At 41.2% G+C, this 27,860-nt stretch overlaps 1 protein-coding gene across 7 annotated transcripts in view; it reads left to right on the top strand.

The window, feature by feature from the left end:
* Positions 1-27,860, top strand: part of ABCC5 (ATP binding cassette subfamily C member 5) — an 80,345-nt gene that overhangs the window by 1,281 nt on the left and 51,204 nt on the right. The window contains exons 1-7 of one of the 7 annotated variants that reach the window (XM_058730653.1): positions 741-761; positions 2,669-2,852; positions 22,216-22,373; positions 22,565-22,720; positions 23,394-23,541; positions 26,022-26,096; positions 27,375-27,699. In XM_058730653.1, coding sequence (XP_058586636.1) covers positions 754-761; positions 2,669-2,852; positions 22,216-22,373; positions 22,565-22,720; positions 23,394-23,541; positions 26,022-26,057 — 690 coding nt within the window. In that variant the 5' untranslated portion in view covers positions 741-753 and the 3' untranslated portion in view covers positions 26,058-26,096; positions 27,375-27,699. Of the gene's footprint in view, positions 1-740; positions 762-893; positions 1,006-2,668; positions 2,853-22,215; positions 22,374-22,564; positions 22,721-23,393; positions 23,542-26,021; positions 27,700-27,860 lie in introns of those variants that run through there. The other 6 variants (XM_058730652.1, XM_058730651.1, XM_058730650.1 and 3 more) reach the window with 6 other exon arrangements.

Below are 27,860 nucleotides of genomic sequence, written 5' to 3'. Positions count from 1 at the left end.
CTGCTAATGTCATTGTATAGCTCTGGCTCAAGAAAGAAAAAAAAAATCCTTTCCTTTTTTCCGTTCTTGTCAGCTGAGTCAAGTTAGCATTGCAAAACAACTTTTTAACACCCAAAAGGAGAACAGAAAAAAATAGGGAAGTACAAATAGAGTCAAAAAGAGTCAAGCCTATAGTGATCCTTTCTTGGTTGCTTTATTCAGACTTGGGCTTGTTTTCTTTCTAAAACTCATAGGGATTCCTAGCTCTTGGGTGGCCTCTATGTGGGGTGCCCGGTCTTATAATCCTGATACACAGAAGATGGAATTCTTATATTCAAGGCCAAGAGATAGTAACTTTGTGCCTACTCAAGGCCTGCCTACTCTCAGGGCTATGCCTCTTTTCCCAGGAAGCTAAGAAACAAGAGTGTTAGAGGCAATGGAGACCTACTCCCCACCTCCTTCATACGTAGAATAACTTGAAATAAAATGATTGAAACACACTTTGGTTATCAAGAGTTCTTAGACAATTGGGATGAACTTTATGTTCTTCTTGATATGGCATTTGGAATTGTGAATTAGTTGGTTGGGCTGTGCCCCTTTCAAACCCACTTCCTTCCCCTTGCCTTTTTTCAAAATGGGACTTATCTGTTCAGCTTCCACACAATCAGCTAGGTTAGGGAGCCTTTTGTGAGGAAGGCTGGACTTCAGTGATCCCTCTAACAAGAGGGATTACTCTGATCTGCAGCTGCAACCTGACATTGGGGACACAGGCAGATGCCCAGGTCTGTTTATAGTTTAGGCTTAATGAGGTCTCAGTGACGTGATTGCTGTGCTCTTGGTTGTAAGCTGGAGTGCTTTATGGTGCAGTTTGTCCTTGGACAAGGTGACTTTTTTTTTTTTTTTTTTTTTTTTTTAAGATATGTAATTTAGCAGTATCGACTCAGGGTAGTTGAACTAGACTTCTGAAAGGCAAGAAGTGTGTTGGAAACACGTCTGTATGGAGGAGATTTAGTTCTTTTTTATTTAGTAAGTATTCTCCTTTTCTCTGATACCTTAGAAAAATGAATTGTAGTGGTCAGAATTTTGTCTGCAGAGTAGCACTTTTAAGACCCAGTGATAGCTAGGAAGTTATGGAATCCAAAAGGCAACACAGCTACACTTCTTTAATTTCTAGCGAGGCTGGTGCAAAAGGCGTTTTCTCAGCTTGTATCTGGGAAACTTTGAGCCATCTCAGAGTGGGGGAAATGTGTGTGTTTTATTTTTTCAGAATTAACCAGAGTTGATACAGTATATTGATCAAAGTTAGCCAGACAAGCAGAGGTTTAGAACAGAGTTTCGGGTAAATATTAGGTAAGATTTTGTTGGACAGGATGGGGAATTTCTTTTTGTTATTGTTTTCTAATAACGGCTTTGTTGAGATATAAATTATATACCATTAAATGCACCCCTTTAAAGTATTACAACTCAGTTTTGGGTTAGTACATTCACAGGCTTGGGCAACCATCACCACTGTCTAATTTTAGAACACTTTCAGTACCCCAAGGGGAATTTGTTTTTAAAGTTAAGGTGTAATATTGTTGGGGCAACTGGGTGGCTCAGTCAGTTAAGCATCCTACTTCCGCTTAGGTCATGATTTCACAGCTCGGGAGTTTGAGCCCTGTGTCGGGTTCTGTGCTGAGAGTTCAGAGCCTGGACCCTGCTTCAGATTCTGTGCCTCTATTTCTCTCTGCCCCTCCCCTATTCGTGCTGTCTCTGTCTCTCTCTTAAGAATAAATAAACATTAGGGGCGCCTGGGTGGCTCAGTCGGTTAAGCAGCCAACTTCGGCTCAGGTCACGATCTTGCGGTCCGTGAGTTCGAGCCCCGCGTCGGGCTCTGTGCTGACAGCTCAGAGTCTGGAGCCTGTTTCAGATTCTGTGTCTCCCTCTCTCTGACCCTCCCCTGTTCATGCTCTGTCTCTCTCTGTCTCAAAAATAAATAAAAACGTTAAAAAAAAATTTAAAAAAGAATAAACATTAAAAAAAATTTTTTTTAAGTTAAGGTGTGATAATATTGTTTTGTTTTGCATTTCAGGTATAAATTTGTTTTGTATTTGTATTTATGTAACTTCATGGAGCTTTCAAATAACAAACCAATTACCCAATTATAAAAACGCAGAGGTGGGATATATCATTGGTAGAATAAGTGCTTTGTAAATTTTCATTTAGTAACATTTAGTAGGAGAAATAATATCCATTTTAAAATTGTGGAGTTTATAATGCTTGGAACAAACTTAAAAGTTGTCTTTTTTTTTTTTTTTTTTTTTTGAAAGACTTATCTGAGTGCTCCTTACGTGGGTTTGAGCTTAGTTGAAGGTGATGATATCTCTTTACTAGTGTGTTTATTTTTTTCTAATCTTTTTTTCCCCCTTAGGGGTGGGAGGTGGTAATCCTTGGTTCTATTACACTGATATTTTTTTTCTTAAAAAAAAATGAAATGGCACTTTAAACATTTCTGAAAAATTATTTTTATAGGTATAATGGTAGTAAACTTTAATGCTTTTGCCCTTTTTTTTTCTAGTTTAAAGTACTTTTGCATATGATTAAGTACAAATTTAGGAAATCTCTTTCCTTAAGGAAATAAAGAAAATTTTTTAAAAATTCTGGTATAATTAACATATAGTGTTGTTCTTTGATGAATTTTTAATTTCAGAAATTCTCAAGTGAAACCAAAAGTCTGTGAGCCCTGGCACCTCTACTCAGAGAAGATGAAGGATATCGACATAGGAAAAGAGTATATCATCCCCAGTCCTGGTTATAGAAACGTGAGAGAGAGAACCAGCACTTCCGGGCAGCACAGAGACCGAGAGGACTCCAAATATAAGAGAAATCGACCGGTCGGTATTCCTTTTCCTGAATTCCTTTTCTTACCTGCTTGTTGTATTTAGACTACACCTTCTTTTTTCATATAATGCATAATTAAAACAAAATTTAATTTTTGTTGTTGGCTTTATTTTTTTATTTAAAAAAATTTGTTTAATGTTTATTTATTTTTGAGAGAGAGAGAGAGAGAGAGAGACAGAGCACGAGCAGGAGAGGGGCAGAGAGAGAGGGAGACACAGAATCCAAAGCAGGGTCCAGGCTCTGAGCTGTCAGCACAGAGCCTGATGCCAGGCTCAAACCCACAAACCGTGAGATCATGACCTGAGCTGAAGTTGGAAGCTCAACCCACTGAGCCACCCAGGCATCCCTGTTGTTGGCTTTAGATCACTGGTAAGAATTTATAGTTACATATAAAAAAGGAGCGGTCGGTTGGCTTCAGCCTGCCACCTATTTCTCCTTTTGAGTTCTCCTCTCTCCTGCTTGTACTGCCCTGTGGTGAATTCTGAAAAGGCTTTGCTTGAGAGAAGTCACCTTGTAGGGGTGGGGGTGGGGGTGCTGAAGAGGGAAGAGAGGGAATATGAACCATTAAACTTCATTCATGTACTTAGGGGCACTTGGGTGGCTCAGTTGGTTGAGCATCAGACTTAATCTTAGCTCCTGGTCCCAGGGTTGTGGGATCGAGCCCCTTGTTGGGCTCAGTGCTGAGTGTGGAGCCTGCTTAAGATTTTCTCTCTCCCTCTCCCTTTCTCTCCCTTTGCCCCGCTCATGTTCTCTTTCTCTCTCTCTCTCAAATAAAACAAAACAGAAACAACCCCCCCCCCCAAAACTTCATTCATGTACTTAAAATTGGTTTGTTTGTTTTTTTGCCTCTGCCTCTGTTGTCTGTGTTTAAAATGTGAATCCTTTGGAGGGACTCCTGCAGATTTCAGAGTACTGGAAAAATTCTAGATTGTGGTAGTATGATAAGTAAGTTTTCCAAGGAAATCCATGGATGTGAAGGAGTCTTTAGATAAGAATTTTGTTTTCTCCAAGGGAAATAATTAAAATACATTTTAAAAAATTTTTAATTAGTTTTTTAATTTTTATTTAAAAAAATTTTTTTTAATGTTTATTTATTTTTGAGACAGAGACAGACAGAGCATGAACGGGGGAGGGTCAGAGAGAGGGAGACACAGAATCTGAAACAGGCTCCAGGCTCTGAGCTGTCAGCACAGAGCCCGACGCGGGGCTCGAACTCATGGACCACGAGATCATGACCTGAGCCAAAGTCAGCTGCTTGACCGACTGAGCCACCCAGGTGCCCCTTAATTAGTTTTTTTAAATGTTGATTTATTTTGAGAGAAAGAGACAGAGACCAAGTGTGAGTGGGGGAGGGGCAGAAAGAGAGGGAGACAGAATCCGAAGCAGGCTCCAGGCTCTGAATTGTGAGCACAGAGCCCCATGCGGGGCTCAAACGTACAGGTGTGAGATCAAGACCTGAGCTGAAGTCGGATACCTAACCAACTGAGATGCCCAGGTGTGCCATGAGTATACATTTTAAAATGGAAGAAATATCTTTCTTCTGAAAAAAAAAAATTATACCTTTTCTTCAATTGCAAAGGAAGAATGGGGGTGACTGGGTTTAGGAAGGTAAGGTTTGTATTCATGTACAGTATTTGTTATGTGAAAACTTGAGAATCAGAAAAACTTTGCAGCTGACACTGGAGTTTCATTAGCCTGACATTACCTGTCCTTCTTTGGTATGTGAAAGCTGTTGCCTTATTAAACAACATTTTCTCAATAATAGGTGTTTTCTGTCCCCACTGTATATATATTTTTTAAGTTTATTTATTTTGAGAGAGAGAGAGGGAGGGAGGGAGGGTAGGGGCAGAAACAGGGAGAGAGAGAATCCCAAGCAGGCTCTGTGCTGCCAGCTCAGAGTCTGATATGGGACTTGAACCTACGAACTGTGAGATCATGACCTGAGCCAAAATAAAGAGTTGGATGCTTAACTGAATGAGCCACCCAGGTGCTCCATCCCCACTGTTTATTAGATAGTGCTTTCCTACTCAAGCTGAGCTTTGGAAAACAGTCAGTGTAATCACTGTCAAATCCTTAAGGTGCCAGTTTTATAACTTGTTTGTGGTTTGTGTTGTTTGTCTAAGCCTTATGTTAATTAACCACGTGGTGAGTATCTTCTGAGTGCCAGGCACTGTCAGTATGCACTTAACTCTAGAAAAAGTCACAAAGGTGACATTGGAGCAGGACTTTGAAGGATGATTAGGTAGGGATGCTTTCAGGTTACTATGTCATCTGTGGTTTGATGGTTTATGAATAAAATGGTATTGATAGTAGAACGTGACTCATGGGATTATTGAAGATTACATGAGATAATGCATGTAAAATGCTTAGACTGATGCCTGCCATTCTAAGATGGCATTCTAACATTCTAAATGTTAGATCTTAGAACCAGTTGTCTAGAGCTTAGGATGTGAAAGAGAAAATTCTGCATGCCATGGTAAGGAATCTTTTACTATGGGCACTGGGGAACTATTGGAAGTTATTGAGGAGGGTTTTTGTCCCCCCCTTTTTATTTTGAGACAACTATGCAAAGAAATTCTGTATACACTTTATCCCCCAGTGGTAACTTCTTGCAGAAAACTATAGCACCATAGGGGCACCTGGGTCACTCAGTTGGTTAAGTGTCCGACTTCGGCTCAGGTCGTGATCTCCCTGCTTGTGGGTTCGAGCCCTGCAGCTCAGCGCCTGGAGCCTGCTTCAGATTCTGTGTGTCCCTCTCTCTTTGCTCCTACCCTGCCTGTGCTCTCTTTCTCTCAAAAATAAACATAAAAAACAAAACTATAGCACCATATCTCAACATTAAAACAATCCACCCACCTTATTAAGACTTCCCCAGTTTTATGGTTTTGTGTATACTCATTTGCATGTGTATATTCTGTGCAGTTTTTTCGCATGTGTAGATTTTTGTGACCATCACCACAGTCAGAACACAAAACAGCACCATCACAAGCATCTCTCATGCTACTCTCACCTCCCTTGCAGCCATAGCCACCTCCCTTCCCCTTGCCCCCAGTCTCTGGCAACCTCTAATCTGTTCTCCACCTTGACAATTTTGTCGTTTTAAGAATGCTATAGGGGGGCACCTGGGTGGCGCAGTCGGTTAAGCGTCCGACTTCAGCCAGGTCACGATCTCGCGCTCCGTGAGTTCGAGCCCCGCGTCAGGCTCTGGGCTGATGGCTCGGAGCCTGGAGCCTGTTTCCGATTCTGTGTCTCCCTCTCTCTCTGCCCCTCCCCCGTTCATGCTCTGTCTCTCTCTGTCCCAAAAATAAATAAAAAAATGTTGAAAAAAAAAAATTTTAAAAAAGAATGCTATAGGGACACCTGGGTGGCCCAGTCGTTTGAGTGCCCGACTCTTGATTTTGGCTCAGGTCATGATCCCAGCATTGTGGGATTGAGCCCCATGTCAGGCCCTGCACCGAGCCTGAAGCCTTCTTGAGATTCTGTCCCTCTGCCCCTCTTCCCTGCTGCTTGCTCTGTCTTAAATTAAAAAAAACAAAAAAAACCAAAAAAAACTATATAAATGGAATCACGTAGCGTGTAACTTTTGAGATTGGCTTTTTTCACTGTGCATAATTTCCTTGATATCCATCTCGTTTGATATGTGGATCAGTATTTTCTTTTTGTGAGTAGTATTCCATGTTTTAGGTAGTTCTTTCCTTTTCATTGTGAGTACTATTCTATGTTATAGAGGAACCATAGATTGTTTAACCATTCATTTGTTGAAGGGCATTTTGGGTTATTTCTAGTGTGTAGTTGTTACAAATAAAGCTGCCTTGAACATTTATATATAGGATTTTGTGTGAATAAGCTCTCATTTGTCTGGATAAATGCCCAGGAATGCAGTTGCTGGGTCATATGGTAAGTGCATGTTTCGGTGTATAAGGAACTTCAATACTCTTTTCCAGACTGGCTATACACTTTTCCATTCCCACCAGCAATATATGAGTGATCCAGTTTCTCTGCATTCTTGGCAGTATTTGGTGGTGTTGTTATTTTTATCTTAGCCATTCTGATAGGTATGTCTGATATCTCATTGTGGTTTTCATTTGTGTTACCCAAGGGCTAATGATATGGAGCTGAGAAGGGATTTTTAAGACTTGATTTTTATCTTAGGAAGATTAGTTTTGAGACAATGTAGAAAAAACCTGCATAGGAGAGAGAGAAAATATAGGGAGCGGTCGGGAGGCTCCTGTGCCAATCTATGTGAAAGAGGCCAGGAGTCTGCATCCAACCAAGCATAATAGTGAGGAGAGATGAGAGAGGAGAGACAGGGGCATCTCTGGAAGGAGAAGGAAGTATTGGGGGGGTCTGGGATTGGTGGTAAGAGTTTAAAACTACTAATGGATGTATAGGAAGAGAAGAAGATTCAGGTGAGAATGAGTTTACTTTGAACATGTTGAATTTGAGTGCATCCAGATAAAATGATCAGAAGATAGAGCACAGGCAAGTAAGGTAGGAGAAGAAAAATTTGAAGTCATTAGTGCATCCATATAGATGAAGCCTTGGGAGTGAGCAAGGATGGCTTATAGCTCAGAAAAAAGGTGGAAGCTGGGAAGCTATTGTATGTGGGTAGTCTGGTGAAATTTCTGGAGACAGGGTCCCCGCCCAGTTGGTTACAGTAGAAGTGACATTAGGACGTACAGTGGCAACAGCCAGCTTTTCCTCTCCAGGTGGAGAACTGTAAATAGAATCACTATTGTGCCCTTTGTCCCCTAACTTATTAAGTCAGGAGCCAGACAGCAAGTTTCCTTCATGTGATTGAGTCTTATCTGGAAGAAACAGGAAGGCTGTTACTACTTTTGTAAAATTTCAAGAGTCCACATAAACTTTATTTTCACTCTCCTTTCATGTTTCCCAGACTTTTAAATTTGAGTACTGTTTTCATGATTTTTATCTTATCCTTGTGCCCTCTGAACTTTTTTCTTACTTGAAGTATTTCTTTTAATCTGGATTTTTTATTTTTGCTCAGCCTTGACCTAAGCAATAAATAAATAAAATCATAAGTTTATGCTGTCTGTTTTTTTATATATGTTAAAATGAATGCATAACTGTCAAGTGTTTTTAAAAGGTCACGTTCTGGGGTGCCTGGGTGGCTCAGGTCACGATCTCATGGTTCATGAATTCGAGCCCCTTGTGGGGCTCTATGCTGACAGCTCAGAGCCTGGAGCCTGCTTCAGATACTGTGTCTCCCTCTCTCTCTGCCCTTCCCTCCACTCATGCTTTGTCTCTCTCTCTCTCTCTCAAAAATAAGTAAACATTAAAAAAAAATTTTTTAAGTAAAAAAATAGCTTTGTCCAGTACATTATATTTTCAGATATTTGACTCTGAAAACTTTTCTGTATGGACTAAGAGTGTGTGAATTTGTCTATGCCCTTGTGTTTTCAGAGTCAGGAATATTACCTGTGAGTCGACTTGCTTTTTGGAAAGAGAGCGAGATGACGGAGATTAGTATTTGCAGACTCTGCATTATTTTTCTCTTGATTGGTACTCAGTGACTCAGCAGATTTTCTGGACAGTCAGTGATAGGATGAGTAAGAACACCTGCTTTTTTTTTTTTTTTTTTTCCTTTTCTTTTCCCTGTCGGCATCCAGAAAGCTTTATAAAGCTCAGTACGGGTGTGATACGGTTATCTAGCTTGGTGCCAGGTGTTGGTTTCCAATAGCAGCCCAGAGTCCTCTGCTGGAGATGACAACAGCACTCCTATTGGTGCAGAGCCCAGTGGCTTTCTTGCATGGTGAAATGAATCTACAGGGCCATGGGTCTCCTGAGGTTGGCCTGCTGCCGTGATCATGAGCTCTTTTACGCTGTCTGCAGTGAGGCTGCTGCTTCTTTCCTAGGAAGTGCTGCTTCAGGGAAATAAATATAGCCTGTTGGCTGGAGCTGAAGGAGGCTTCTGTCAAAAGGGAAGAAGAGTATTGAAACCAGCTTCCTGTATTCTAAGCAGTTTTAAATACCTAAGCCTTTATTTGGTTAAGATGTATGATCTGGATGTTACAAATGGTTAATGAAAACTTTTTTGATGAAATCTTGGTTCTGCTTTTAGGTAGCCTTCTGCTAATGGTTTCTTTAATGTCTTGCCATTCTTCCACTTTCTTTTAATCAGAAATAAACAGGTCAATGCCAGGAACAGGAAACTGGGCCTTCGGAGGTCTTTGTCAATGATCGAATTGGTCAATATCAAAATTACAGATTAATGTGAAGTTAATTTGGTGCACTGAAATTCACTAATTAGCAGAATTAAGCTTGTCTGTCCCTTCCCTTCTTATCCTCCCTTTAGGGAGTTAACCTATTTAGGTAATTAGATCTTACATATGTTTTAATTATTTAAGATTATTGTGTAAATTAGCTTTTCAAGGAATCAACTTCACTCTGTTATTAGGTATCAGATGAAAACTTGTGTTTACCAAAGCAGATATGGTGTTATATCTTGGTTTTCTTAAATGTTGTATTTTCACAGTAGAAAGCTAGCCAGACTGCCCCAATCTTCACTTCTTGCTTCTCACCACTGTCAGCAGTTGTAGGGGCTCTGCAGCACAGGGGTCACATGACAGAACCCTAACGTCATATACTAACATCTTATACTAAGCATTTAACATGGGTCTATGTATGGTACAAGGTGCTGAATGAAGTTTTTTGTTTTTGTTTTTTATGTTTATTTATTTTTGAGAGAGGGAGACAGACAGACAGACAGAAGGAGACACAGAATCTAAAGCAGGCTCCAGGCTCTGAGCTGTCAGCACAGAGCCCGAAGCGGGGCTCAAACTCATGAACAGTGAGATCATGACCTGAGCGGAAGTCAGACACTTAACTGACTGAGCAACCCAGGTGCCCCTGGAGGAAGTTTTATTTGTGAATTATACTTTGGATAAAAAAAACCCCAAAACATGTATTTATTTATTTGAAAGAGAAAGTGTGGGTGGGGGGGGGGGGTAAGGGCAGAGGGAGAGGGAGAGAAAGAATCCCAAGCAGGCCCCATGCTGTCAACACAGAGCCCTACATAGGGCTTGATCCCACAAACTGAGATCATGACCTAAGCCAAAATCAAGAGTCAGATGCTTAACCGACTAAGCCACCTAGGTGCCCAGATTTTTTTTTTTTTCTAAAGCTAAAGCCTGACAGTCTTAAAGAGCTTTTGTCAAATGCAAAATATCAAAATTCTATCTAAATCTAAATCTCAGTATGGACTGCATATGAAAATCACTTGAAGAACGTTAAAAAACATACCTATGAAGGGCCCTAAACCAGACTGATTAAACCAGTCTCTGGATTAGGGTTCCAGCATCCATGCTGTTGTAAATTTGCCCTGGTGATCGTAATGTAGCCAGCACAGAGAATCTCTGCTCTGGATCTCATGGAATGAAGTTTCTTCTATCCCCTCCACCAGTGGGGCTTTAAGTGTTTCCTGTAAGTCTTTTTCTCCCCTTCTGATTGATTTTCAGTTTAATCCTTTGAAACCTTATCATTGTAATAACAAAGTTAATCTCACTCCCCAGTGTAATAGAAACTTTGAATAAGTTCCTTGGAATTTAGCTTTATATGAAGCAGCTAAAAACTCTCAAATTCCTGCCAATTATTGGGTAATGCTAGATTATGAACTGCAGAAAAATACCTATTTGCCATGGTATTGGTGTTAAGTTATATTCATTGGTTTTATGGATGAATCCATGAAGGCTGCCTTCTAGAATTTTGCTATCCTTCTTGACTGAAGTGGCCACTATTGGACTAAATTCTTAAGGGAAGAGCTTGAGATAGTCAGGATCATGTTCCTAACCTATTGCAGTAAGGATGGGATGAGAATTAGGAGAGGAAATGTCCTTTGTAGTTTTCTTTAACTTGTTGCAGGTAGGGAGGATGGGAATGCCTAAAGTCAGCTTGTCTTGGGAGGGCATCAACTTTTTTATTTCTTCTCTGATTTAAAAACACATTTTAATTTCTTTTTGATTTAATTTTTAATATTTTGAGTCTCTTGAAACCTGTGTCTGATCATACAAGAGTTCCCCTTAAAAAGTTTATCCATCTAGATGTTTGTCATAAAGGCAGTTTCAGGGGAAGGACATCTCAGAAAAACTTTTACTTGGGCCAGAAAAGTTTATAAGAGGCTACCCATTCTGTGTCTGTGAATTAAGATCTTGTGAATTAAGGAGATCTTGTGAATTAAGGAGAAGAGAGGGAGAATATGCTGTAGCGTCTGAAGCCAGTCTATTCTGATTGTACACCAAATACTGCCTTTTTTTTTTAAGTTTATTTATTTATTTTTGAAAGAGAGAGTAGGGTAGGGGCAGAGAGGGGGACAGAGGATCTGAAGCAGGCTCTGTGCTGGCAGCAGAGGTTCGAACCCACAAACCTAGAGATCATGACCTGAGCCAAAGTCGGATGCTTAACTGACTAAGCCACCCAGGCACCCCCAATTACTGCTTTCTTTGTGGAGTGTGCCAGACAGGAGTGCTGTAGCCTTTAATCCCCTTGAAAGCTGAGAGGCGCCTCTGAACTGCCAGTTGATTCCTGCCGTCCCCACATTCAGGAACAACTTGGATGAATCCTCAGCCCCCAGGCTTAGGAAGGCTGCCCTGCTGTTGTCCTGCTGTCAGGAAGGGATTGTTCAGCCTGGGGAATGATTTCTGGCCCCTAGTATCTTGTTCCAGGGGCCTCCATGTAGGGGACAGCCCATGGTTGCCCTGTCAGCAGACATTCCGCTCTGGCAGCCTGTTAAAATGAGATGGGACAAACTAGTTATGCGGTGGCCATGCTGTGCGATAGGTGTGCTAATTATCACAGCCACTGGGATGCTGTTAGTGTGCACAGCGGAGGGGAAGTCTCTTATGCAGTTATCTCCCTTTGCTTATGGATCAAATGTTCCTTGTTTCCCTCACCAGATGGACATGAATATGACTGTGTGTTTCCCTGACCTTTATTTGAACCATAGCAGAACCTGTATTTCATTGACCCCTTTTAGCTCCCCAATAGCCCCCACTGTGCCCATCACCGTTGCCTTGGTAGCACAAAAAAATGCTCAGTATCTTGTAGTTACATAATCCTCAGGAAGATATAAATGTCAGTAGTATTTCCTTGTTTAATGTTTTCTCAACTCCTGGATCAAGCAGTATTTTTCCCTTTGGAATGAATCATCTGCTGCAGAGGCCTTTCTCTGGCCGAGTCATCTGGCCATGGAAAGCCTTTCTGTCTGCAGTGCCTGTCAAGAGAAATAAGGAGAAATGGGCGCTCTTATCTCAGGAGAAACTGTAAAAAGTTACTTCTAAAAAGGATTTAAAATACTGTAACATAAAAAACAAATAGGCGTGATAAAATACACTCCCCCCTAGATCAGCATACATCAAATACTAATGGTATAATCTGTTTAGCTGTCTAGGACAACCTTAGCACTATTGACATTTGAGGCCAGATAATTCTTTGTTGGGGGGGGAGGGGTAGTTCTCTGCATTGTAGGATGTTCGGCATCTCTGGCCTTTACCCACAGGACAAACAGTTGTGAAAACCAAATATGTCTCCAAACATTGCCACATGTCCCCTGGGCAAGCAAAACCACCCTCTCTTGAGAACTGTGGGGCTACATACACTGTGTAATACTGCGGCCACATGTCACTGAGCATTTGAAATATGTGCAGTCTGAATTGAGATGTGCTAGATATATAAGATACACAGTGGGGGTGCCTGGGTGGCTCAGTCGGTTAAGCGTTCGACTCTTGTTTGTGGCTCAAGTCATGATCTCATGGTCGTGCTGACAGAGTGGAGCTGGAGCTGGCTTAGGATTCTCTTTCTCTCCCTCTTTCTCTGCCCCTCCCCTGCTCACACTCTCTCCCTCTCAAAATGAATAAACATTAAAAAAAATACACACTAGATTTCAAAGACTTGGTACAAAAAAAAGTTAAAACATCTCATTAGTAATTTTTATTATTATATTTTCACATTACATAATTAATGTAATATTTATTATATATTACATTAAAATGTAAATAACATTACATTTATTACAATTTTATCAATGATGTATTTAAAAGATAATATTTTCTATTGGATTAAGTAAAATATATTATTAAAATTAATTTCACCTGGTTTTTTTACTCTTTTAATGTAGCTACTAGAAAAACTTAAATTATATTTGTGACTTGCATTATATTTCTATTGGACAGCACTGAACTGATCTAATTGATCAAATGTAGTTTAGCCATTAATTTTGTATTAGGTATTTAATACCCAATAAACCATTGGATTGAAATTATTTTTTTCTTTTGAAAATTTTTCTTCATACATTACTATTATAAAGACAGAGAATATGTAGAGTGTTACATATCACCAGTTTGTTCTCCTGAGTACCTGCCAGTGGCATATTAAAAATCACTTCAATGTTCAGGGGCGCCTGGGTGGCTCAGTTGGTTAAGTGTCCAACTCTTGATTTCCACTCAGGTCATGATCTCATGGTTTGTGGGATTGAGCCCTGAGTCAGGCTCTGCACTGATAACGTGGAACCTGCTTAGGATTTTCTTCCTCTCTCTGCCCCTCTCCTGCATGCGTTCTCTCTCTCTCTCAATAAGCAAATAAACATTAAAAAAAAAAAAAAGATCAAAAGGAAGACTGATTTTTAAAAAATCAGTTCAATATTCAGATGATGTATGTTTGTGTTAACACTTCCCTCCTTCTTATATGGGAGGTATTTAGAGTTGTATCTTAAAATATAATTTATTTCTCAATTGATGACATTGAATTTAGAGGCTGAAAGAAGCTTTTGAACCAGTTTAGCAGACTGTTCTGAATTTTGACCTTTTGTGAATACTAGAAAGTAACCTGCATGAAGGCAGTGATTTAGAGGTGTGGGGTCTGTCCACTCTTGCATCCCTAGCACCTAGAGCAGTACCTGGCATATAGTAGGTCCTTCAGTAAGTATTTATTGAATGAATAGATTAAAAAAATCATATATTTTTCAGTAAAAACTGGCTGTTCAAATATATCAGTTACCTTGTCATTTCTTTAGCTTTATTCCCCTTCCCCTTAATGTTAATTTCATTATGCAAACATTTTCCTTTTTATATTTAAACTCATCCATCTTGCCTTTGATAAGTTTCTGGCTTTGGGGGAAAATGGAGACTATTTTCCTCCCATAGCTCAACTAAGTAAGCAATTTAATTCTCTTTCTTCTATTTATTTCATCTTTTTAATGTAACTTTTTGGGTTAATCCCAGATGGATTAATGTGTGGTATATCTTTTAGATGTTGGAGTTGCCAATTTCCAATGTGGGAGGCATTCCCCACCCCACCCCCCACCCCACAACACCAAGAAATTCTTGGATACCAGCAGGATGTCTGAGAGTTCAACTCAATTCTGACTGTCTCCCGAGACAGCATCAGATTCTACCTGTTAAGGGCTCAGACCTATAAGACTGCCCTCCATCTCTCAACGTTAGACACTAGTCGCCTGCCCCAGGTTGTTTGTTATCTTTACTTTTGACCCGACTGGCTATAGATTGAAGGTTCCACCAACTTCCTCATTAAAGTTCTTTTAATTCACTAGAATAGCTCACAGAATTCAGAGAGACACTTACTTACATTTATCAGTTTATAAAAGACATGTTAAGAGATATGAATGAATAGCTAGACGAAGAGAAACACAGGGCAAGGTGTGGGGAAAGAGCATGGATCCCCAGGTGCACCAGTCTCCTGAAATCTCCATGTGTTCACCATCCTGGAAGCTCTCTAAACCCAGTCTTTTTGAGTTTTTACAGAGGTTTCATTACACAGTCATTATTGACTAAGTTATTGGCCATTGGCTGATTCAGCCTGCAGTCCCCTGGTAGGGGGCAAGACTGGAAGTTCCAACACTTTAATCACGTGGTTGGTCCTCCCAGCATCCAGCCCCCAGCTTTGGATGAGGTCCAAAAGTCACTTTCATTAAGACAATAAAAGACACCTTCATCACTCTTGGCACTTAGGAAATGCTAAGGGGTTTTGGAGCTATGATCCAGTAACTATGGTTGAAGACCAAATATATATGAGAAATGTATTTTGGTCATGTGAGTGACCAAATATACATTTCTTATAAATCACAGTATCACAGTGTGAAACCTGGATCTCAATGAATTAATCTTTAATCTGTTATTTGTTTTTCCCAACAATATTCACTGAATCATGTTTCTCTACCCTGTTATTTATGCTTTCATACAGCAAACGCTTATAGTTTGAATATGTTAAGTCTTTTCTCTTGGTTCATTTCCATCTTTAATCCATTCAAACTTAGAATGTCGATAACTCACTTTACAGAATGTTAATGTGGTGGGATAAGTTTATTTTTATCTTTAAACAGACATACTCTTTTATTCCTGGCCTGTTTGGCCAGGTAAGCTTTTTAGGAAGGCTGGAGAGGAGAAGTTAGGCCTACAATCAAATAGTTGGAAGGATGAGACATCTGTGTGGTTACTGGCAGGGTGGTATAAAGATAATTTTATTTTGTTTCAGTGTAAGTCTATAATGTGTCTGTGTTTAACATCTGTTCATCTTTGGTTTAAAAATAATGAGGAAGCACATTTTTTATTTGTGCAATTAAATAAAATAGTTTTTTTGCATTCTAGTATTCTAATCATGTACTTGTGACTTTGACTTTGAAACTTCCATTTGCTTATCATGAGATAAGTTGAGAGAGTCAGAGTTAGAGAGTCATAGTTTATTTTAGTCTGATACTCACCCTGGGGAAAGAGGAGAGCTGTTTATGAGGGTACATTTGAGGTCATCTTGTACAGTGATAGTTTATTTGCTTTTTTTGTTTGTTTGTTTGTTTGTTTGAAAGCGTCATAGCATAGTGATTAAGAGCCTCAACTCTGGAGCCTGGACTCAAATCCCTGCTGCCACTCAACATCTAAGTGCCTCCCTTTCCTCAGCTATAAAATAGGAGAAATAATAGTACCTACCTCATAGGGTTGTTATGAGGATTTAAATGAGTTAATACCTAAAAAGTATTTGAAACAATGCTTGGCACATAGGACTGCTGTGTTGACTTGTTATAAATTAATTTGCCCAGATATTCCTGTCATCTTCGAGTAAGTAAGCTGTTTGCCTTTACAGATAAATGCTAGTCACGAGATCTGGCTATAAACAAGGACAATGACTCTAGCTTCTTCTATTTCTTGCTAAAGTCCCGGGGTAGGTGGGATAGAGGCAGCTTTAGGTCAACAAAATAAAACTGAAATTACTAAAGCTAATAGTAGTGGGGGAAGAAGGTTCATCAAGAGGATGCAACTGCCAGTTGACCTGTGAGCTGGACCCTTACAATGGGAAGCTCCTCACTCCCTCCACCATCCTTGGAATGTGGCTTCCACTTGCCTTCCCCTCTCCCAGAAGCTTCCCGAGGAACACAGCCTTGAGATAATAATGTGTTGTTGAGACCATCTGGACTGTATACATGACTGAACCTGGTTAGGGCTTCTATATAAACTTTTAAGACGCTGGCAGGTGGGTGTGGAGATGTACTCATCTTGTCACTCAAGAAAAGTCTCATATGTAAATTCCCTTGCTTATCAAACCTGCCACCTACCAATCTGAGGTGGTTTGCCTCTTTCCTTGGTCTCTCCTTGCCCTGCATGTATGGGGGCCAGTTTACAAACCAACTGTTGGCAAGCCAGTCAGGAGACCAAATAAATGGCCTTGGGAAAGAGGCATCCTCCTTGGGGGAAATCCCTGGTTGGCTATCTACATTGATGTGGGGAGTGGTGGTCTGTATGTTAGGTGCTTGTGGACCACCATGTGAGTACTAGGACACCCTGAAAATGCCAGCAGGTCTGATACACATTTGAGAAACTACACGTAGCACACTGTGCTCACTCTGCCCAGTGAGCATTCATTGTGAGCTGGCCTCTAGTCTGGGCAGCTCTGCTGGCCACTGATGCCCAACTAACTAGAGGCTGAAGCTTGGATCAGAAAGTCGGGTAAGGGCTGAAGTTAGAGAAGGACATGTAGTTGTCCACTATTCAGTTTTGGGACTGGCAGACTAGTTGGGAGAGCAGGATAATAAGTTGGAGACCTTAGTCTCCATTTTGCCATTTTGCCACGCTAGGAGGGTGTAGGCTTCTGTGGATTGAGGTCTGAGCACTTGTGACAAAGCCTGATTAGGACTCTAAGAGGTGGCTCAGTCGGTAGAGCATCTTACTCTTGATCCCAGGGTCCTCTTGATCCCAGAGTCTTGAGTTCAAGGCCCATGTTGGGCATGGAGCCTTCTTTAAAAAAAAAAAAAAAAAAAAATGGATCTAAGAGTTGTAATTGCTGGAAAGTGAAGAGAATGAAGGGGAGAATATTATGGTGATTGGCAGTGAAATAGGCAAAATGCCCAAGGCTGTCCAACCCTTAATACAGAGGAAAGTTCTAAATAGCAATTACTCAAAAAACTCCTAAGAGAAAACTTGTACTTTCTCTGCCCCTTAACGTTGTAAATTTTATCATGTCTTTGAAATGTAAACACCCCAGGAGATAACCAAAACACTGCCCACAAAGAGTGAATTTAAAAATAGGGAAAAAGAGGGGCTCCTGGGTGGCTCAGTCTGTTGAGTGTCTGACTTCGGCTCAGGTCGTGATCTCATGGATCATGGGTTTGAGCCCAATGTCAGGCTCTCTGCTGACAGCTCAGAGGCTGGTACCTGCTTTCAGGTTCTGTGTCTCCCTCTCTCCCTGCCCCTCTCCTGCTTGCGATCTGCCTCTCTGTCTCTCTCTCTCAAAAATAAACAAACATTACAAAAAAATTTTTTTAAATAGGGAAAAAGGGGCTTTTCAAAATACCGACTGCTATAGAAACTCCCTTGCCTCAGAAAGCTTTGGCCATGGAGCGCCTGGATGGCTCAGTCGATTAAGCATCCGATCTCAGGTCAGGTCATGATCTCGCGGTTCATGAGTTTGAACTCCACACTGGGCTCTGTGCTGACAGCATGGAGCCCACTTCGGATCCTCTGTACCCTTCTCTCTCTGCCCCTCCCCAGTCTGTGCTCATGTGTACTCTCTCTCTCTCTCTCTTTCTCTCTCTCTCTCAAAAATAAATAAACATTAAAAAAAAGAAGAAGAAGAAAAAAAAAAAGCTTTGGCCGTGTGAGAAATACCTGATTCACAGCTAGAGTTTTGGAATGAAAGCTACAGGGTCTCTGTGTCTGCATGTTATGTAGGTCTATAGACATATATTACATATGTGGTGTTTTTCTATCTCCAGAGGGCATTGCCAAAATTACTATGTAAAAGAGTTCTATTTAATTGGCTTAAGGAAAAATAAGTTTAAATATCAATAATATACTTCTGTAGAACTGAAAAAATTTTATTTCATCTGCTAAAAGGACAAAGTTTTCTTGAACTATTGGTCTGTTCTAGATGAGACTGTGAAAGGTTTTTCTTTACCTTTTAAGTAATCTGCCTAGAAAACAAAGATTCTATGTTTTATAAAAATAATTTATTGCACCTTATGTTACCTTTATTTTAGAAAGCTGAGTCTTCTCTATTAAAAGAGCTAAGTTTTTTTACAACTCTGTAGCTTTCTGTATTAGCTTTTGAAGTCTTTAATTGTCACTTTGGCAAAATGGATAACTAAGTATTGTTTCATGGTGGCTGTAATCTAATCAAGTGTTTTAAGCCTTTTGATATTTTTGACAAACTTCCCCCAAATCAAATTCTTCTTTTTAATTTTTTTTTTTTTAATGTTTATTTGTTTTTGAGAGACAGAGAGAGACAGAGTACAAGCAGGAGAGGGGCAGAGAGAGCAGGAGGCACAGAGTCTGATGTGGGGTTCAAACTCATGAACCGTGAGATCATGACCTGAGCCAAAGTTGGATACTTAACTGAGTGAGCCACCCAGGTGCCCCACCCCAAATCAAATTCTAATAAACTCTTGTTCACTTTGAACTAACTTTGGGATTTTTCAGAGGGTCCCTAGAAACATCTCAAAAGATGTATTCTCTGTACTTGTGAAAGGAAGACATTGAACTAATTAGGCTTAATTTGTTTGTTACATTTCACGGGAAGCATTGTCAAATAAGAAGTGATGCTCAACTTTCTTTATGTTGTTCCAGAAATTGTACACAATTCCTAAAAATCTGGTATGTCCTGGTTCAGTCATAATTCTAATTATTATTTTAAAAAGGATGTCACAGAAATAATAAAATTTCTTCCCCCAAGTTTTCACTTTTTCTTCTTTTCTAATACATGATAAAAAAAATTTTTTTTAGATTTTTTATTACATTTATTTATTTTTGAGAGACTGAGAGACAGAGCACAAGTGGGGAGGGGCAGAAAGAGAAGGAGACAGAATCTGAAGGAGGCTCCAGGCTCTGAGCTATCAGCACAGAGCCCGACGCAGGGCTCGAACTCACAAACTCTGAGATCATGACCTGAGCTGAAGTCGGACGCTCAACCGACTGAGCCACCCAGGCACCCCCCAAAAAATTTGTTTAATGTTTATTTAGTTTTGAGAAGAGAGAGAGAGACAGACAGGGTCCGAGCAGGGAGGAACAGAGAGAAAGGGACACACAGAATCTGAAGCAGGCTCCATGCTGTCGGCACAGAGCCTGATGCGGGGTTGAGACTCACGAGCCGCGAGATCGTGACCTGAGCCGAAGTCAAATGCTTAACAGACTGAGCCACCCAGGTGCCCCTCTAATATATGATTTTAAAACGTTCACAGTTTCACTCCAAGTTCTGTTATAGCCCCATCCCACAAATTTGCAAGTGCTATAATTTCTTAGTGTTTTGTTCAGAATATTTACTAATTTCCGTTTTATATATTTAACTCATATTATTTAGAAGTGTGTTGGGGTGCCTGGGTGGCTCAGTTGGTTAAGCGTCCAACTCTTGGTTTTGGCTTAGGTCATGATCTCACAATTTGTGGGTTTAAGCCCTGCATCAGTTGCCATGCTGACAGTGTGGAGCCTGCTTGGGATTCTTTCCCTCTCTCTCTGCCTGTCTCCTGCTTGCTTTCTATCTCTCTTTCCAGCTCTCTCTCTCTCTCAAAATAAATAAATAAACATAAAAAAAAAAAAGAAGCGTGTTGCATGATTTCTAAATATTTGGAGATTCTCTTGTGTTGTTACTGAATTTGAACTGAATTCCAAAGTGGTCAATGTATATACACCATGTGATGTCAGTCTTTTGAAATTTGTTGAGGTTTGTTTTAAGGCCCAGCATGTAGTCCGTTTTGGCAAATATCCAGTGTGCACTTGAAGTGGTATTATTTTAATTTTTATCTTCTTCTGAAGCTTTGGATATCCAACTAAGGCTGGTCCTCACAACATTCTGTACCTATTCTGTACGTGTTCCCAGTTTCTACTTCCTTATAGTAGGTGTGTTTGTATTTTTAGTATATCTTTCTCCTTTCTCAACCCAATGGCTTTCTTCTTGTTGTGGTTATAGGCAGCCTAAAAATTAAAAAAAACCAAAAAACAAAAAACCTACCTTTGTTGTACTTAGTTCGTTATTAGGTTCCATAGTCCCTAACCACAAAATAAGTGTTCACCTAATACCAAAGTACTTTATAAAAGAGTTAATTCTGGGGCGCGTGGGTGGCTCAGTCGGTTAGGCATCCGACTTCGGCTCAGGTCATGATCTCATGTTCTGTGAGTTCGAGCTCCACATCGGGCTCTGTGCTTACAGCTCAGAGCCTGGAGCCTACTTTGGATTCTGTGTCTCCCTCTCTCTCTGCCTCTTCCCCATTCACGCCCTGCCTTTCTTATTCTTAAAAAATAAATAAACATTAAAAAAAAATTTTTTTTAAGTTAATTCGTTTCTTTGTATTGATTCATTTATCATGTTAATGTTGTTATGTTCTTGAAACTGGTCTACCTTGCCTTTATCAAAAGGGAAAAAATGTGTTTCCCAGTTGGGAAGGCTGTGTACTTTCCCAATACTAAGCAGTACCTTATCTTATCTGAAGATGCATAACTGTGTTGTGAACTAAAGCTGTTGTATTTGAGGAGAGAGCCACCTAGGCATCCAGGTAACCTCCATGCATGAATTCATTTCCGCCAACATTTGAGTGGCCTCTGTCTGTGTGGAAAAGAAGTGGTGCATAAAAATGGAGACTCTGCTTTGTGTAAGACGGTGTGTTAGGTGCTGCACTACTTAACTTTTCTTGATTTGGGGATCTATTCTTTCTTGCTGTTTCATAACCATTACTGGAAATATTTGTGACAGTGTGAGAAAAGGATGATGTGCTTATAATCCATATCTGAGGAAAATAACACCTCTCTTATGCAATAGGAAAGTGTCAGCTTTTAATTACTTTTAGACTAGACAAGGATACAGGTGTTCAAATTCTTGGCCCACCGTCTTCTGCCTCAGTTAGACTTTGAATTACATGCATTTCTGTTAATGTGATTAAGTGGTATTTATAAAAGCTTTGTGGTAAATATGGTTGGGTAACTTTGTATTTCAACTCATGGGACCCTCAGCTTCATGCTGCAGATCTGGGTTTTGGAGCTCTTAGCTGTGCAGCCAGGTGAGAGCCCCTATTCTGCTCTCCCTGCTGCTGATAAAGGAGAAAGGGGGGAGACACGTGTACATACTGGCTTTTCTGTGTGACAAGGGCTGTTTAATTGGGGATGATTGTGAAGTTCTTGTCATGGAAAATGGGTGACAGAATTTGCAGTTAGTAGTGAAATAACTGACTCTCAGTCCACATTGGAAAATGAAAGATAAAACATTTTGGTGATAAAAATATAAGTTTTAGGGGCACCTGGATGGCTCAGTCAGCTAAGCTTCCGACTCTTGGTTTTGGCTCAGGTCGTGATCCCCGAGATCGAGCCCTGCATCAGACTCTGCGCCGGGCATGGAGCCTGATTGGGAGTCTCTCTCTCCCTCTCTGCTCCTCTCCCCTGCTCATGCTCTCTCTCTCAAAAGTAAATACAATACACTTTAAAATATATATAAATTTTAGAATATATAGCACAAAGAGTGAATCTTAATGTAAATGGTGGATTTTAGTCAATAGTAACGTATCAGTATTGGTTCATCAATTTTAATAAATGTACCACCCTAATGGAAGGATGTTACTAGTGGAGGAAACAGATGGGGAAGAGGTGGGGAGATGAGGAGGTATGTGGGAACTCTCTGTACGTTTCGCTCAATTTTTCTGAACCTAAAAGTGCTCAAGAGTTTGGAAGTTCTGTGTAACTGGTTTAATGTTCCTCAGCAAGTTCTTATCATACAAGTTAGTTTTAACCCCGAGTCTTGGGATTTCTCAGGTAAGACGAATCTGGTTTGCAGTTTGAGCTACTATGTCAGGTCGATTTGCCCCTCTGTTTTTGTAAGGTTCATTAACTGTGCCCCTGCCTTCTCTATCTGTTAAAACAGTTGGAATGCCAAGATGCCTTGGAAACAGCAGCCCGAGCTGAGGGTCTTTCCCTGGATGCCTCCATGCATTCTCAGCTCAGAATCCTGGATGAGGAACATCCCAAGGGAAAGTACCATCACAGCTTAAGTGTTCTGAAGCCCATCCGGACCACTTCCAAGTAAGAGGCTCTGCCAGTTAATGACTTGTCTGTGAAGCACCAAAAGCATTTTTGAAAATTCGGGCTAAGATCAGACCATTTGGGAAGACCCATTTATAGTCAGGAACTGTTTGCTAAACAGCGTATTATAAATGCTGGCTAGCCTGTCTGTGTGCACTGACAATTTTGTGCTTTGGGTTTTCTCTCCTTAGACACCAGCACCCAGTGGACAATGCTGGGCTCTTCTCCTGCATGACTTTTTCTTGGCTTTCTCCTCTGGCCCGTGTGGCCCACAGGAAGGGAGAGCTCTCAATGGAGGACGTGTGGTCTTTGTCCAAACACGAGTCTTCCGATGTGAACTGCAGAAGGTAGGCGTCTCTGGTCCACCCTGGTCTCCCACATCTGGGTGCGTAGGGCCTGAGCTAGGAGGGTGGGTCCGGCAGTGTGACGCCCTCAGCTCTCTGTTCATTTAGGATCTGAGCTGTCCTCTGGAGGGAGGGTAGCCTGGGGATGACTTTCTCTTTGCTCTTCTGCTTTATCTCCTATTTCACCTTTAATCCTGTTTTAACCACGGGCTTTCTCTCTCTCTCTCAGCCCCGCTTCTCTTCCTGAGTCGACAGGGAAATTATGTTGCTGCCTTGTGACAGAATACATTTTTGTGGTAGCTGATTATCATGATTAAAATCTAGCTTACAACTTTACATTTGACTACAGGACTCTTCAGAAAGGGTTGGGGACCCTTGAGGAAGGAGCTCTTAGCCATGAGCAAATTCTGTTCAGGGCTAATTTTTCGGGGGGGAAGGAAGGACTTTTGTTCTCATTATTTTCTATGTCATGAGGGGCTCCCTATACAGGGTAAATATATAGTTACCCAGGAAGGGTATTTTTTTCCCAGAAGGTGAAGTCCGTGTACACAGTTTAAAGGAGAGGCTCGTGTGAGTGGTATCAAAGCCTGGAGGCAAAAAGCAATGGCAGGAGGGAATCTAGGGAGTGTCTGTTCACCTGGGGAGATGTGTAACGAGGACATGTGCCCTTGTTAAGACTAGAGAGACTGTGGCAAGAAGAGCTGAATGAAGTTGGGCCAGACGCCGCTTCCCTCCGAAGGGTTGTGTGGATCTTCTGCCGCACCAGGCTCATCCTCTCCATCGTGTGCCTGATGATCACACAGCTGGCTGGCTTCAGTGGACCAGTAAGTTCTAACCATCCTTTCTGACAGTCTCCAGGGGCCCGGCCATGGCCAGCTCTAACACTCTTGTTCTGTTGCAGGGGTTGTGCTCACCTTTGGGCTAGTTAGCAGCCTTAGAGTTGCCTCTAGGTCTGTTGAAAGGGAACAACCAATTCTGGAGTGAATGGTGGCTTGTCAGCAGCTGGAAGGATGAGGGGCCATGTTGCCAGAGGAGAGCTGGACCTGGCTTGCTTTCCTGGGGCGGGTGAAAATGAACGATTCCAGCCCTGTGCAGGACTGTGCTTCTTAGCCGCGTGTTTACATGAAATGACAGTCTTGGTTTGGGGAGATGGTGTCTCACGGTGCTGTGAGTGGGCGAGAGCGGCGTTGTGTGGTGTAGGTTGCTGAGCCAGTGCTGGAGTCACACCGAATGCCTGGAGGCAGGGTTGTCACGTGTTTGGCGGTTCCGTGGCAAATGAGCCCGAAGAAACTAGAGGAGCATTGAGGTTTTTAGAGTCTGACCTGCAGTCTGTTGAGTTCTGGTGTATGGTGTGAACTGTGCTGTAGATGTCGGGGTGGTAGCCATGGTTTTTTCCTAGTGTGTACTGAAGCAGGGTAGGTACGAGAGTGATGTTCACGCTGTTCTCTGGACACCTGTTTCTTACACCTGCTGTGCTTCCTTACACTTGAGACTTTGATTAAATCTATTCTCTGCATATTTGCCTTGAGGCATCGGAGCAGTAGTGCTACTTATACTGTGCATTTTCCGTGTGTGGGTAAGCTGGAGGTTCATGGTTTTGGTAAGTATATGCCTAAGATGCATGGTGATTAGGTAAAACTAATTTGCAGTTTTTCTGTCTTTTTTTTTTTTTTTGTCATTGTTGTTTGTTTGTTTTTTGTTTTTTTTTTTAATGTTTGATGCCTTTTTAAAAGTTCTGATCTCTTTTCTGAAGCAGAGAACACTACTTTCCTGGTATTAAGTTTCTATATTAATTGACCAACTAACACACTTTTGTATAAGTTTTAAGTAAGAGAGACCATGTACCTGAATATTATGTTATTGACCAAAATGGCAAACATGTTCATAGGACCAGCTTCCCCCAAGAAGAGCTTCTGTCATTGTTTCACTACAGGGCTGGTGGCTGCTCTGGATCTTCTGTGGAATTCCTTGAGCTGGATAGCACAGTATACAGGCTTTCATGATTCCATTTGGCCAGTGCAAGAAGTTCATTGGCTCCCCCCCATACAAAAAAAAAAAAAAAAAAAAAGAAAGAAAGAAAGAAAGAAAGAAAGAAAAAAGAAAAGAAAGGAAGAAAGGGAAGAAATTCCATAGATTACTGCAATTTTAAGTTTTTATTTGGGGAAAAAAAGCTACCTATGCATGTTCAGTTTGGGGCCTACAGTCACTCCCTTGAGCATCTGCATATTCCTTAATCTCTCTTTTAAGGCACTGCATACTGGATTGCTAACTCTAGTAAACTCTTCTAGATGCCAGGGAACACTGAGAGCCTTCCTTTAATAGGAAAACTGCAGCACGCTTTTCCTTCTCTCTACCCTCTTGGGGAAGAGCAACTTAAGGCCTGTGTTATTTCATGTGATTCCATCCTAGAACAATTGAGAAAGCATTGGTCCCACCCATAGTCTATCTAAATGATAAAAAGATTTAAAACTATAAGCAAAGCAAACTTCTTTTTTTTTTTTTTTTTTTTTGGAGCTCCAGTTCTTATAAATTTTTTTTTTAATTGGAAATTGAAGAATCAGGCTGGTTTTGAGATTAGTACTAGCAATGAGCATACCTTCTGTTCTGTGGATTTAAATCCTTTCGAAGAACATCCATTTTAGATTTTTGGACATTTTCTAATGTGGCACGACTTTCAAACTGGCTCAGTCTGTTCTTCTAGAAATCTATGTAAGAACCGACTCCCCACATATGGGGATATTTCTGATCTCCTCTCAGGCCTCACTGAACCTTGGTAGTCACATGCAGAATATATGAAACAATGAAGTTAAGGTGTGTGTATGTTTTTTAACTGGCTGGACGTTTGTACATCGAGATGATCCAAGGTTTCAGTGATGCCGGTGGACCAGAGCTCTATGCAGAGTGTCCAAAGGTCACAGTAGTGTTAACGGAGTAGCAGAACGTATATGGGTACGGTCCTGACCTAACATGAGTGGCCAGACTTGCTAAGGTCTTGCTAAAGTTGTGACCTCCTTGGATTCAAACAATTTAAAAAGACCAGGCCTGACCTATGATTTTTTTGTGTAAAGAATTAGCATCCACCCTGTAGATCTGCAAGAGAAGACTACCTCCTGCAGCACTACATCTCGGTGAATGCTAACTCTGCTCCAGGGCCTTTTGGGGAAAGGGCAGTGAATAGCCTCTAGAGAGGTAAGTTTCCCACCCTCCCCACCTCTCCCCAGCTGCAGCTTGCTTGGTGCTGTCAGGATCTGGATTTGGGGGGAGTCTCTCTGTAGTGGAACCAGTGACAGAAGCTGTTCTTTAGAATTTTCAGGATGGCTGTATTCTGCGGTCAGAATGAGAGAGTCAAGCTGGGCAGAATCTCTCGCCAAGAGTTCAGGTAAGGTAATGTTTATTCACTGGGAATGCTTTCCACAGCCAGACAGCTATTCTGACAATCTCGAGTTTTCCTCCCAGTTTGTTTGCATTTAAATGATAAGTTTGTAACTTTTTAAAACTAAATTTTGGTTGGATTTTTCATGAAAAACCTTTTTTTCTTTATCCCATGCAAAATGGTTTGAAATGTAATTGTTTTTTTTTGTTTTTTTTTGTTTTTTTTAAACCCTGTGTGTTGGAAATTCTTTAATCTGCTGTTTCCTCTTTCCCCCCACCCTCTGAAAGTTTTACATAATGTCAGCCTTCATTATGTCTTTGACTTTCCCCCGGCTCCTCACCTCCGGGAGGTACTAATGCTATTGCCCGGTGCTGAAAGATGGCACTGTAAAGGTATGGGAAGGAAGGAACCCCAAACTACAACCTGCTGTCCTTTCACGCCTTCCTTTGGAGACTGTTCCATCAGTGCCGAGGTGTGTGAGAAAATGCTTTACTGCATCGCCATCTTACTGAGTTGCTTCACGTGAGGAAAAATGGGGTTTTGACCCTGCCACTCAGTGACTCAGTTCCACATTTTGGATTGCATACTGGAAAAGAAGCCAATCTTCTTGCTAGTAAACCAACAACCCAGCTGTATGCAGTGGTGACCCAAACAATGGATATAAACCTAAAAATCTGAGGGAGGGGAGAGGTGGAATACAATAGTGCTTGGAATCTGAAATCTCATTTATTTGATCAGGTTATTTGCCGACACTTGACAGAAATCTGATTGGTGGGGATCTCTTAGGATCTAGTGGACATCTGGTATTAATTTCCTTTCAGGAAAAATGAGAAATGCCAGTTAACCAGAGAGCGTCTGGGTTCTGGAATTCAGTATTAGCCGCCTCAGGACAATTGTGTCTGGCCTCCATTTTTGTCTGTCATTCAGAGCTGGCTTCCATCTACAGTACCTTTTGCTATAAGGATCCGGGGTAGTTGGGTGGATGGGTTTCTCATTAATTTTTTTTTTCTTCCTTCAGGGTGGGGGATTGGTTTGGCTTTCTTTTGTCGTGGCTTGTTTTCTTTCATTTTTGGCAAGATCGATTTTAGCTGCAAGGACTTGAAAAGACTCTGAAGGATCCCACCAGTTTTTCCTTGAGGCCTAGATTTTTGTATTCTGTCCTGAACAGAAGTCATTCATCACAGCCTGCTGAACCAATAGCGCCAGTGATTTTAAGCAGAGTTACCTCTTTGGGGAGTTTTTAGTTTTTTGTTTTTTTGTTTTTTAATTCTCTTTCCTTAGCAGCAAGGTCTTATTCCTGGAGAATCTCCTCCACTGCAGCCTCCCTGCAGCTTCGGGAGCCTTAATCGATTAAGTGCTGTCAGCTTGATGTACTACTCCGGACTCTGGAAACAGATATTGGTTCTATTCTGTATTTCCACTGTGTGTAGCTAAAACAACAGTCGGAGGCCCGATGACCTGTTAGACGGCTAGCCTTGTATAACTCGACTCTGTATGTTCCCATGTATGTTACCGCAATGCTCCTCCTGTTGTACAGTGTCTGTGAGATGCTCTTTGAAGATGGTACTTTTTTTTTTTTTCATTTTCAATAAAAGTACATTACCTCCCACTTCCTGGTATTTAATCCTGTTGCTGAATGTGCCTTGTGTGAGTGTGTGCTCCGGCGTTGCAGGACCTCAGAGCTGGAGGTGGCACTCGGTGGTTCTTGGGGGCTGGCTGCCTTCCCTCACTGCAGGTGGTGTTAGACATATACTACCTGAGGTAACATGT

This window comes from Neofelis nebulosa, chromosome 5 (genome assembly GCF_028018385.1).
Source record: "Neofelis nebulosa isolate mNeoNeb1 chromosome 5, mNeoNeb1.pri, whole genome shotgun sequence".
NCBI lineage: Eukaryota > Metazoa > Chordata > Mammalia > Carnivora > Felidae > Neofelis > Neofelis nebulosa.
Note: the sequence above shows the minus strand (reverse complement) of the source record. Positions and strands in the feature narration are given on the sequence as shown.